Consider the following 12,829-nt stretch of genomic DNA (forward strand, 5'->3'; position numbering starts at 1 on the left):
AGTAACTAGGTTCCACTTCTGTTAAGAGTACACGGATTTTTTTTCTTACAAGCCTCCTGGGTCATAGAATCAGTTGATAAACATCTTTCGCTATTCTAAATTAGAAACCAGATTATAAAAGCAAAAGCTGCCAAAGGAGTTTGCAGGTTGTACCTTTTGGCTCCTTTTTTGATCTTCTTTTTTGAACGCCCTTCATCTACTGTGGTCAGGAAAGATTTGACTTGGAGTGGAGATGCACGATGTGCAAGGCTTAGGCGCGTCTGGCCACTTTGTCCGAGCTTCGCGCCCTTCTCTTGTAAGGGGTGTAAGAATGGCGACTATTTCACACCCTACGTCTTTACCCAGGTTTGCTGCATTTGCAGCCGATTTTCCCTCAGAATAGCCCATTTTACAGTTACAGGTAGAAACGAGGCTGGAGCTGACCTTGTATTGATACAACACCTCCCTGCTTTATTGTGAAAATTATGTTCTTCTTATGCTATAGAGTAATTTTTTTTTATTAATAAGCATAATTTCTATTAGAAAAGAAAAGAGGTTTGTGTCAAACGAAGGTCAACGCCAGGCTCACATTAATCCAAACGCTAGGACGCTAAAAACCGCTTATTTTATCCTTTGTTCACCTCCATTTCAATTGTGACTTTGTTTCTCCTCTTTACATAGACCAGCGGTTTTGCCAGTATATCTCTGGCCTTGAAAGATCAATCACCAGGCCCAGATGCGTTTCAATTAATAAACAGCAGTCTGGTGACTACAACGAAGTTTGATTTTGAGAATCAAAGCAAGTACACACTGACAGTTGTTGCAACGGACAGCGGTAACCCACCTCTCAATACCAGTCTCTCTTTCACGATTCAGGTATGGATGAATGATCATTCCTAGGCCACCCAAAGCCTTCGTAATAAGAGCCTCAAACACTGACGTTTCCCGATTCGAGCAATCGGCTACTAAGCCTTTGAACAAAATGGATACGAGCATTGCTTTTGACTTAAGACTAGTGCTCAAACCATCAGTTTTTTGAAGATGTTTATTTTTTTGATAGCTCTCTTTACAGAAGGCTTATTGCCTGTCTCCTATTCTGGTGATATTAAAGGATTTGTTAAAGTTACGGAGGTGAACTGTAACTTCATTTTAGGTGATTGATACAAATGACCGGCCTACTGGAGTAAGTCTTTTGTCAGACGGAATCTACGAAAACTCTACCGCTGGAGCTGTTGTTGGCATATTGCGGGCTCAAGATCAAGATGTCAATCAAAGTCATTTCTTCATTGTCAAACATACAGGTAAGTAAGCGCGTTAGTAAAATCACAAGTTTCTTGTCATTTTAAACTGGATTTACCATACTTTTTTGATCAATTAACGGACCATATCACTCATGCACAGCACTGAGCTCATACTTAGGAAGCTCTGAAAGTCTCTGGTGAGGGCAGAAATTGATTCTTGTTTCTTTTTCTTTTTTTTAGACTGGTTTGCTGTCAGTGGAAGCTCCATGCTATTGAGCAACTTTTCATTAGATTATGAAACAACACCAGAAATTAATGTAACCATTGAGGCTACTGATAACGGCTCCCCTCCATACTCAAAAGAGGTTTGTTTCAATGCTTTCAATGCTTTCTTAACTGTGTTTCGCCTTTACCCATAATACACTGCCCCCAGTGAGTCCCTCTTATTTTCTCATACTGGAGTTCAAAATAATGGACAGGGATTGACAAGCGTCTCTGGGTTTAGTTCACCTAGCTGTAAATATTAAAAAGAGTAACAAAGTAAAACCTCGTGTAGGAAAGGCTGTGCTACTTTTTTTTTCTTTTTCGACAACAGCTAACCGCGTTTTTTGTTGTAACAATCTTGCAAGTGAATCCTTCCAAAGACTTTAGACCCAAGAGCCATATAAGGCTCTATGTTGTTCTGCATATCATGTTATTTATAAAACTGAGATAAATCTATTAACCTTCTAATACAGAACGTTGTGAGTATCAAAGTTCTCGACAGCAACGATCGGCCGTCAGAAATAATCTTAAACTCGTCCCTCTCGATGCCCAACAGTGTGTCACACACAATGGTGATACCTGAGAACAGCCCTAGTGGAACCTCGCTGACAAATCTGAGTGTCGTCGATGAGGATGTAGGGCAGCAACACCACTGTATGCTTCTTGAAGGAGGAAATAACTTTTACATCAGCTCCCTTTCTAAATCGTCTTCAGAGATTCGTGTCAAGCAAGGGGCTAACTTGAGCTACAGAAGTCTGAGGGGGACTCCAATACAAGGTATGTATCTTTCTGGATAAGTTCATATTTTTGTGAGCTTTCGCTAGCGTTGAACCAAGCTCGTTCCCTTGGTCCGATCTTTCCGTCCCCTGGAACGCATCAGGGGACTGGAACCTAGTTATTGTTAAACCGTTGAAGTTGAACCTCGATGTGCGCTCACCTCTCGTAAGCGATCAACTCGCACAAGCGACCATCTATCCGCCAAAAGTAAAACACCAAAATTTCCCAGTGAAATCACGACGGTTGGAACCTCCAACAAGTGACCGGGACCACTTTTTTGGATAACAGCTTTAGAATTTTCTATTTATCCTCTTGTTTACAGCGCAAAAAAGCGACCACTTAAAGCATGGTTTGATCTCTATACTTGTTGTATGTAGGAACGCGATCTACTGTTATAGGCAACATGAAACTACGCATATAGTAACTTGGAAACTGGATGTAATGAATTCTCTCCCAAAGATGTAGATGTGTCTGGGCCCTCTTCTCGTAAGAGATCCCGACTCCCCTGTTGGTCGATTCTCGCGAACGACCACTGAACCTTCGTATTTGGGTGGTCGCTTAAGAGAGATTTGACTGCAATTAGCTGATATTAAACTAAGACTCGGTAAACAAATCAGGAAGCTAGAAAAACAGTCAACGAGGCTGAGGGTATAGTAATTGATGGTTGTTAGATTCTAAATGATTTTATTAACAGATAAATAGTCGAGGCTCTCCTTGCGACCACTCTAGCACTCGCAAACGACCAGCTCTAGTTACGACCAGGTGATTGCTTACGAGAGCTTCGACTGAAATTGCTTTAGTCTTGTTTCGAACTCACGACAAACTGAATTTTGGTTTTCTATCAAACAGTGACTGTCAACTGTGTTGACAATGGAAATCCTCCATATTCCATTCAACGAAGTTTCAGCGTTCAAATTTCTGATGTCAACGAGGCGCCATTCGACCTTCGCTTTTATGGTGCTACGGTCATAAAGGAAAATGTTCAGGTCGGTTACATCGTAGGAAATGTCACGTGCAAGGATCCGGATATTGGACAAAAGCACATCTTTACAGTCATTGGAAATTACTCGTCCGTTTTCCAGGTAAAAAATGTATTAATTTTTGGTTGAGTTGTAGCCTGCGTAGCAAGCCTTTCCGCTCGAGTTATTCAGTTGCGCAATAAAGATTAAAATCCCTGCGTAGCGTAGTTACTTGATGTTAATTTGAAAATTGTAAAATTGACGCAATTCAAAAGAGTCTTAACAGACGCTTCGGCAATGCTGCCTTCTTTAGGCCCGGGGGGTGAGGGGGGGGGGGCTCCCTTACATAAGCCATATAGGTATGTGCCGTTCCAAAGGCCTTTGGTCTTAAAACGGATGTAGAATGTGCCCATTTTGGTCTGGAATCTGGTATGGGAACTAGGGTGAATTCGAAATGGATTTTAAGGAATCTGTTTATTTAAACATGTAAGGTTGCGTTTTGTGACACACCTCTAGGTCTGAAAAGAGGTATGAATTTTAGAGACCATCTGAAAACGGGTGCGGAAAATCACATGTTTTGTTCTGAAACAGGGTCAGGATTTGGAGAACCGGGCGGCACACCCCCACCAACTCGCACATCAACTTTCGCGCATTATAGACTACGCTGGCTAGTTGTTTGGTTCTTTCATAGACTGATGCCTGAACACATAAAAATGAATAGTGCCGCAGGAAAACTACACAGATAATCGATGTCAATGGGACATGTTCAAAATGACTTCTAATCAATACGACCCAGGCTTATAGGCTATTTTCACACGGAAGTCACACTACCATTCTACGGCAATTCGCCGTACGGAAAAAGATGGCGGTTGTACATTTTACCACAATTCCTTTCGAACCTAACACGGCCAATTGCACATAAAGTCATATTTTGGGGGGCGAAATTCGTCCCTGTTATAGCAACATTTCCTATCCTAGGTTTGAAGTTTATAAAACTTTTATGTGCGTTTTTATGAGCAATTTTATGGTTTTCATGCGCTAAGAACTCTGGGTAAATGTACCAGTCGCCATCTTTTAAGGTACGGAGGATTCTCTCTTAACTACGGCTATCAGAATGCTTCAGTAGTTATCATTGTTTGAAATTCCTTGGGGTATACTAAATTCGTTGTAGAAAGACAAAACGAAACGTATTTACGTGGTACTGTCGACAATATCGGGAAAATACCGGGCTTTTAACGATGCCAACTACCAAACTGGATTAGACTAGTAGAACTGACGAAATAAACAAACCACTACTATCGTTTGAGAGAATGAGCCATTACAAATTAAATTAGTCCATCTTAACAGTGAACTACTCTGCAACCTAACGCGAAATACTGGCAGAACTGTGATAGACATATCGCTCCTTAGGGACCATCGTTATTTACGCCAGGGGGTGGGCTGGAAAGAATGAGGGGTAGGCCACGTCAAATTCGGGACAGTCACAGGAGGGTCATCAATAAATCTGCACACAAAGAAGGGGGGCTACCTGATTTTTTATTTTTGTTTTATTTTCAAACAAATACTTTCACAGCTCTCGGGACCAACGGTACATGGTTTGCAAGCCTCCTAAAGGCTAACAGTTCATAACTGAGGTCACGCCTTTTTCAGTTTTCCTTTGAAGGGGTCAAAACTTTTTGTTGTGCTTTCTGATAGATCTTACCAGCCCACAACCTGACATAAATAATGAATGGTCCCTTATATGGATTGGTTTCCGACGAAGGACTGGAACTGAACAAAAGCTGTATTTGAAGCCTGAGAAAACAACCGACATTTCCGACGCCACTTTTTGTTACCCCGCCAAATGATGTCTGAGGAACAAGCACAAAAATTCCATACTGATGACGTGTAAATACCCAGATGTGGTATTGTTTTTCTGATTAGTTAAAGCAAATTTCCCTTGCGGCACGCCGGACCAATTGGAAACTACTGACACGTCATTAGTATGGAATCTCTGCAGTCGTTGCTCAGACGTCAGTTGGCGGGAAATCCAATGGTGGCATCGCGAAATGTTGGTTGTTCTCTTAGGTTAATATATTTGTGGCCTTCAGTCCTTCATCGGAAACCTTACTTTGAACCCCTTTTGAGTTACAATCGTATTCAAGAGGTTGAAAATTAAGATTTTATCACTCAGGAAAATAAGAACGTACAGTCTCACTTCTTTGTTGGAATGAATTTTTTTTCCAGGTTAACAACAGTGGAAACCAGCTCTATGTTATAAATTCAACATTCCTGAATTATGAGGCTTTACATGTGCCTACAGTGCTGACGGTCAGCATTAAAGCTACAGATGTGCCAGTGGAACAAACAGGACCTCCACTTTACGTCATTAGTGACGTCAATATCAGTGTTGTTGACGTCAATGAGCCACCAACTGATATTCGATTAATTCCTGATAACATTTCCATTCCAGAAAACGTTTCGATCGGTTACTGTATCGCGCAGATCACATCCAGTAACCCTGAACGCAGCCAAAAAATAAATTATACACTTCTGCATCATCAGGACACATTTGCTATCAAAGACACCTGTAACGACAATTCTTCTGTGGTGAATGACGCAAAAGGGACCCTGCCCTACTTAACAGTTAAGTCGCATCTCAGTTATAACCACTACCGTATCTACGAGATTCTTATTGAAGCGAAAGACAATGGAATTCCCCCGCTATCGTTCAATGGCACCGTTGACGTCAACGTGACCAAAATTGACCCCTGTTGGTCATCTCCGTGTCAAGAGAATTTCGAGTGCAGACGCGTTGATTGGCAGAATTACACGTGTCCGATGATTAATTTCTGCAAGTCGAACCCTTGTCAAAACAACGCTACATGTCTGATGCGCTTAAATGGATACCAATGCAGCTGTGTGCCTGGTTTCACAGGTCTACATTGTGAAACAAACATTAATGATTGTGCGAGTGAGCCTTGTGCTAAGGGGGTTTGCTTAGATGGAATCAACCAATTTACTTGCAACTGCAGCGGCTCTGGGTTTTTTGGCACTCGATGCCAAAGAAAGCGTGGTGTTTGTTTAGAAGAGTCGTGCCAAGATCAAGAAATTTGCGTCCCACCAAACACACTAAAATATAACTCTTCTTATTGTAAATCCGTAGACAACATTGTCTCGTTGAGCTTCCCTGAAGGAGTGGATACTGCAGACCAACAGTGGCGGCGTCAACTGGAGACTTTCATAGAGGCACTCACATTTCCCATGACGGGGGTAACAAACGATAAGTACGATTCTACAGATGTCAATGTAGAGGACATATATATTCTTAGTCCAAAACCAGAACACTCCTCAAAAGTTAAAAGAAGTGAACCAGTTGAGAGCAAGACAGTAGACTTTGTCATTCTTGTCAAATCAGACAATAAACTTGAGGCAGTTCCAAACAAGACTGTTCTGTGCACTATTAACAATACTTGCAATGCATACGCGATGGAAGAGTCCCCAGATAATTTTCGAAACCAGCTTTGCGAGTCTACCGCTCGGAAAGTTAATTATTTAGGTATTTCAAGCTGCGTTGCTCGAGAAGGTGAGGAGTGGCCCATTTCAGGCAACAAGCATTTTATGAGTAAACGCATGTATTATGTTTTTGGAGCAACCGGGGGTCTCCTATTGATTGTACTTGCGGTATCGCTACTGCTTTGTAGAAGGAATAGGCTAAGCGCAAAGAAGCGCAGACTCTTCAAAAGCCAGCGGTTTAGAGACAACACTGACGACGAAACATACACTGATGCCATGTACAGGCATCATATGGCCAATCAAGAAATGGAAAACGCTGGGGAAATAAACCCGGTATACGGCATGATGGACAACCCAATCTACCAAGAACCTGATCGAAAATATGGCACACCCCAGGTGAAACGATCGGAATCAATGACTGGATTTGAAAATCCAATGTACCTCCGATTCAGGACAGGAAAGGAGGAAGAAGATGTGGACGATTTCAAAGAGGAAAAGGATGGTGCTACGTCTCCCACTGGTTTTCCCATGTTTTCACTTTACAGACAGGTAGGACTATTTTTCTCGTTTGCTTTGAATGTGATGACAATAAAGGTTATACAGTGACGCATTTTTACAAACAGGTCTCTCTCAACGGACAACTCTTACTGGTGCTCCCTAAAAGGCATTTTCCTTTTTGAATCTCATATAATTATAATGGAAACTATATTTGTGTTTTGGAAAGTACAATTGTAAATCTCGTTACGTATAAGCAATTTACAAATGCTGCTTGAGATTGGATTATTCAAACAAAAACAAATTAAAACAAAACAAAACAAAGAAAGAGAAAGGAAAAGAAAAGAAAAGAAATCAAAATTGCATTAAGTCTGGGCTATTCCAATTCCTATTTCTAAAACAAAAGATGTAATATATTGCTCTAATGGCTATATTGATCATTTTCTTGATTATATAAAGTTGCTGCTTTTTGTCGATGCCAATGTCATTCATCATGTCTAAGAGTCTTTTACTTTAAGATTTTAGTGTTGTAATGCGCATTCGATCATATCTTTATCGCATGCTAGACTGCGCAATATAAGAAATAAACATTATTATTACATGGAGCATTCATCGGAGAAAACGCCAAGGGAGCTCATGGAGAGATTTACAAATTTCACACATCTGTTATTTCCACTCATTTCGTTGATCAAGTTCAGATAATAATAATAATGATATATAGATTTAGCCAGGGCTAAAAGCGATGCTCCCATTAATAAATTTGTCATTTAAATCAAACAACAAACTTGTATCCCACAATTCAGTTAACTTTAGAGCACATTCATGTGACTTTTGAGGGAAAGGCTAAGTGATTTTAGAGAAAAATAATTTGCAAACAGCCCAAGATAGCCTCATATGTACACCCCCAAAACAGCAGTCGATCACATTTAAGAGCCATAATGGCTCTTGATCACCGTAGATTAATTAGGCATGGAAAAAAAATCAGGCCGAATTTTTTGCGTTAGACAAGTTTACTTTACAAAATCCTGCCAACAAATCTGGGTGCGTGTAAACCAACCTTTTTACATTACATATGAGGTGAAACAGTACTGTGAGACACTGTTTTTATCATACAGACCTCAGACAGAATGCAGTATTTCACAATTTTGCAATACAAAGTGCGCTCATTCAATATTCAAGACGATCGATGGAAGCACGCGTGTGCTTTTTCTAAACCGTTAAAAAAATTCCCAAAATCATATAAGGACCAGCAGGTTCTCACTTTTGCAGAGCGAGCGGTGGTCTTATTTGAATGAACATTAACATAGTTACGCTTCAACATAATAAAGAATTTATTACGGTTATTTTTCTGGTCAGCGGACAGCCTCCAAGTAAATCACGTCACCTTGATGAGTTGACACATGAGCCTGCGATATGGTCATGTGATACTGGTCAGTGGCTACCCTGTTTTGACAGCTGTCAATTGACCATATTGTGAATGTCCAATGTAAAAGATGTGGATTTACCAAGACAGGCCGGAGACAACCCTCCCTTCCTTTTGATAGTCTCCCCTACCCTACCCGTGCAAACTGTAGACGAGTACGTACGTACGCTCGGTCAATCACGTGACAACCAAACGAAAAGACCTTGACCATATTCTATGAGTATTGAGCTCTAATTTATTATTTGTAAGGCGCAAAATAGCGTTTAAATATATGATCTATATGCGTACAGTCAAACCCCGCTCAATACGGACACCTCATCAGTTATTACAGACAGTTTGCTTTGTCCCAGGAAAAAGGAAGCCTTTACTTTTCTCTAAATTCAACCCACTTAATACGGAATCCCCGTTAATACTGACTCTTTCTGTCCAGCAAAAGACGGAAGCCCGCGCAAGTGGGGACGCTGTACCGGTCAAGCAGGAAAAGCAAGATGCCAAAAACAAAGGAGCATTGACGTATGAGACGCCAAAGAAGAAAAAGAAACCTGCCAATGAAGAACTACAAGTTGTTGAAGCATGCGGCTTTTTCAATCCTCTTTGCCAGACCCGGGCAAAAGTGGAACAATTTACGGACATCACCAAAAACAAAGGAGCACCGACGTATAAGAAGCCAAAGAAAAAAGAGAAACCTGTCAATGAAGAACTACAAGTTGTTGAAGCATGCGGTTTCTTCAATCCTCTTTACCAGACCCGAGCACAGGCACAAGAGAAAGAATTTACCGACATCACCAGTATTTTTACTCCACGCAGACCTCAACCAGAGAAAAAGCTTGACGAGGAGCCTGGAGTAACTGACTTTTAAGATGAGGGCTCGGACATAATAATGAGTAGGTTACCAATATGAGAGCTAGGCGCTGATAGGCACTAAGCTGCACCATCTCTGGCGGGTTGTTCAGTATGTCTGCGCCCTAAATGCCACCGTTGACGGCGGTCAGAGGAGAAAACAAATTTTCGAAAACTAGGCAAAGTAATTTAAAGCTAAAGGATGCCATTTTAATTGGTCTATTCCGTTCCTTTTATTTACGAAGCAGTTTGAAATTTAGCTAGAAAAATTCTTGGTGATGAAGAAATTAATCAAAGGATTTTATGCGGGCGTAGAGAATTTTTAGCAGGGGTGAAGAAAATCCTCTGTCTTGAGAAAAGAATTTTTTACACGTACTGTTGGCAATATTTCTACTTCATGGTGAATGAAACGTTACTCAATAACAAGAATATCTCCTTAGACCCATTTTAGCTGTAGTTTTGGACTCCGCCAAACAGGCAGCAATAGCCTGAGTATCAGGCCTTCCTAAGGGGCTAGGGGAGAGGAGATTTTATCCGGTTCTGTGTTTGTTTTGCGACTGTGCTTTGATAGAAGGTTTATGACAGCTTTAGCGGGCACAAGAGCGACAAAACTATCACATATCAACAAATATCAACACCGCCTTCATGTCTCTGAGGTTTCTTGTCGTTTTTACTCTAGCAACCATCATAAAGCACTAGCCTGAGTATTAGGCGTTTCTGGGGGAAAAGGGGAAAGATGAAAGCGAAAAAGGGAGAGAGCTGAAGGAGAGAAACCTCTCTCTTTCCCCCCCCTCCCCCCTCTCCCAACTAAAATCTCCTCTCCCCTAGCCCCTTAGGAAGGCGCGATACTCGGGCTGTACAGTACAGTCCGCAATACAAACAGAGGATGGTATGCTGTGTTACGTACAGACCGCGGAGATGGTGTGCACAGCGAGGAGTTTTCGCATATCTCGCTCTTTTGCAATCGTTTTAGTCTTAGCGGAGTTTAAACGCTTGTATTTTTTTCTTTTTTGGAATTGCTTGCTATTTTTAGTTTCCTTGAATGACGGCACACACTGACACCACAGAAAACAGTATCATCTGAATAGCAGAATTTTATGTTCGTTTGACCCATAAGGCACTTTTTTTATTTGACAGAAAGAACAACTATAGCATAAACAACAAGCAAATTTTAAAGATATCTAAGTTGTCGATCCGTTTATTTCAACTTTGGGGTTTGATTATATTAGCTGGGCTGCCTCGCTTTACCGGAGGTGACTTTTGACCAGGAAATACATAAAGCAAGCCAATCCGGAGCCGCCATGTTTACAGAGAGATTAGAAGCAGTGCGCATGAACAGTGTATTACCCAGCTGTCCTGCTGCTAGCGAACATGGTAACAGTCCAGCCCGGTGATCTCGGATGCTCGCATCTCAATATACCGGTATGCTGGCTAACCAGGCTGGGTCTGTTGTCAGCTAATAATCACTAAATTGATTTTTGTTGTGTTGAATTAACGCGCCGAGATCTTGGCAAAGCGAGCCAGCCCGAGTGGCCCATTTAATTAGTCCCAGTATAATCATGACTTTGAATCTTATCAATCCAACGAGTTCAATTGTTCATCTAGCATTTTTAATCTTGTTGTTTTAATTATAACGACCAAAAAAATACACGCGAGTCTTAGCGAATCAAAAAAGGTTATAAATCGGGATATAATGTAGGCTTTTTAAGCACGGTTTTATTTTTGTATCTCTGGATTTTGTTTTTTCCATATTTTGAACGTTACATAGGACGACTCTCTTTCTCTGGAGGGAAATATGAGAGAATGCAAAGATAATCACAGATAACTGAAATTTAATTGTTAGTTTTAGAGGCACGTTTGTCTACTTTGAATTTTGCCCTGGCCTGATCCATTCATAATTACATGTAATTCAAGGCATTGAAAAATTATCTCTAAGATATTACGAATTCGAAAATTAATTCAAGGGCTACAATTTTTGTATTCTTGTCTTGTTTGTATAAATTTTCGGGCACGTAATTACCTAAGATACTATGAATTTCGGTCGCAACCACAAAAGCTCTTTGATCTAAACAGTCAGCCCAACCACTCGACTATTAAACTTTGACAAGTGTTCAGGTTTAAAATTACAATGATTTAAGGAGCATTTGCATAAGAATTGGTTTATAAAACTAAATATTCAGTGAATATTGCAATGTTGTGCCCCCGTTATGTTCTGAGTTGATTTCGGCAATTTATCGTTTAAGATTGGGAAACCTGTGCAGTGAGAGCTTGTTCCATTTTTTTTTTTCTGAAGTGGGTTTTCTTGCCTAAATTGTATGAATTTTCAATAAATTCCGGGAAAAATTCATTAGCAAATTATAATACTTAACAGAGTACTAAAAAGACATCTGTATTAAATATATTGTAGTGAATTCCATCATTGAGTCTAAATTATGATTTCAGTTGGTTTCAAAATATCTCTGTTACTATACTATTTTCCATTTATCACGTTCTGCCATTACATTGATAGCACTGATTTCCTTTAAAAGTGCCATGATCACCGCGATATATTTTCCGTGATATGAAAAGCATAAAAATTCAACACGAACAATAAGATATTGCGGTCATTGACGTCAAGCTGGAATCACACTTGATCAGTCAAAATACAGAAACAAGGAAAATAAAACAGGAAAGTCTGAGTCATTTTACGTTGAGGGGGGATCCTGGTCAAAAGCCTAATATTTTATTCAGTTCTGCCAGTTTTTTCTTCAAAATCACTAGCCTAGATTTCATGCAATCAAAAGATGGCTCAATATAACGTCGTAATCATTGGTTCAATAAACGTTTGCGAATTTTTGGATGGGTTTTCGAATGTTTTTAATAAATACAAATTGGGGATGTTGAACATTATGGATAACTGGAAAACATCGGGTTTGGGGGTTGCTGAAAATCAAAATATGAAGGGAATAATTAGAAGACAAATACCTGATAGTCCACTATCAAAACAAGGTACACCTCTGATCTCATTAGCGGACTAACTGGTTTATGTGTATACCTTTTGTATCCTAAATTTCTTTCTTTCTCAAAACAAACAACAACAACAACCAGAATGTCACACTTAACATTAAACCCTTCGAAAGCTATCGAGAAGTGTGTTTCTGTGGTATAGCCTGTTCCAGGCTCCGAGATAGTCGGGTCCGCTGAATTGGGAAAGAGCAAACACGTCTGCGGTTCGTAGGCTAGCCCCGACCTCACGAATCCGGATATTTTTGAAACCACATATTTATTTTAACGGGAAATGGCCTTCCGTTCACACCGAACCAGTGAATCGGCACATTCATCCGCTGTCTAGTCGTGTTAAAAATATGCAGTTTCAA

General features: G+C 40.4%; 1 protein-coding gene across 1 annotated transcript in view; it reads left to right on the forward strand.

Moving 5' to 3' along the window:
* LOC140937884 (protocadherin Fat 4-like) overlaps nt 1-9,556 on the forward strand; it is a 45,019-nt gene extending 35,463 nt beyond the window's left edge. Inside the window, 7 exon segments of the mRNA XM_073387456.1 lie at nt 661-855; nt 1,133-1,292; nt 1,461-1,585; nt 1,958-2,261; nt 3,111-3,343; nt 5,447-7,264; nt 9,064-9,556. Coding sequence (XP_073243557.1) covers nt 661-855; nt 1,133-1,292; nt 1,461-1,585; nt 1,958-2,261; nt 3,111-3,343; nt 5,447-7,264; nt 9,064-9,492 — 3,264 coding nt within the window. The 3' untranslated portion in view covers nt 9,493-9,556.
* The last annotated feature ends 3,273 nt before the right edge of the window (nt 9,557-12,829 follow it).

This window comes from Porites lutea, chromosome 5 (assembly GCF_958299795.1).
Source record: "Porites lutea chromosome 5, jaPorLute2.1, whole genome shotgun sequence".
NCBI classification, from domain to species: Eukaryota; Metazoa; Cnidaria; class Anthozoa; order Scleractinia; family Poritidae; genus Porites; species Porites lutea.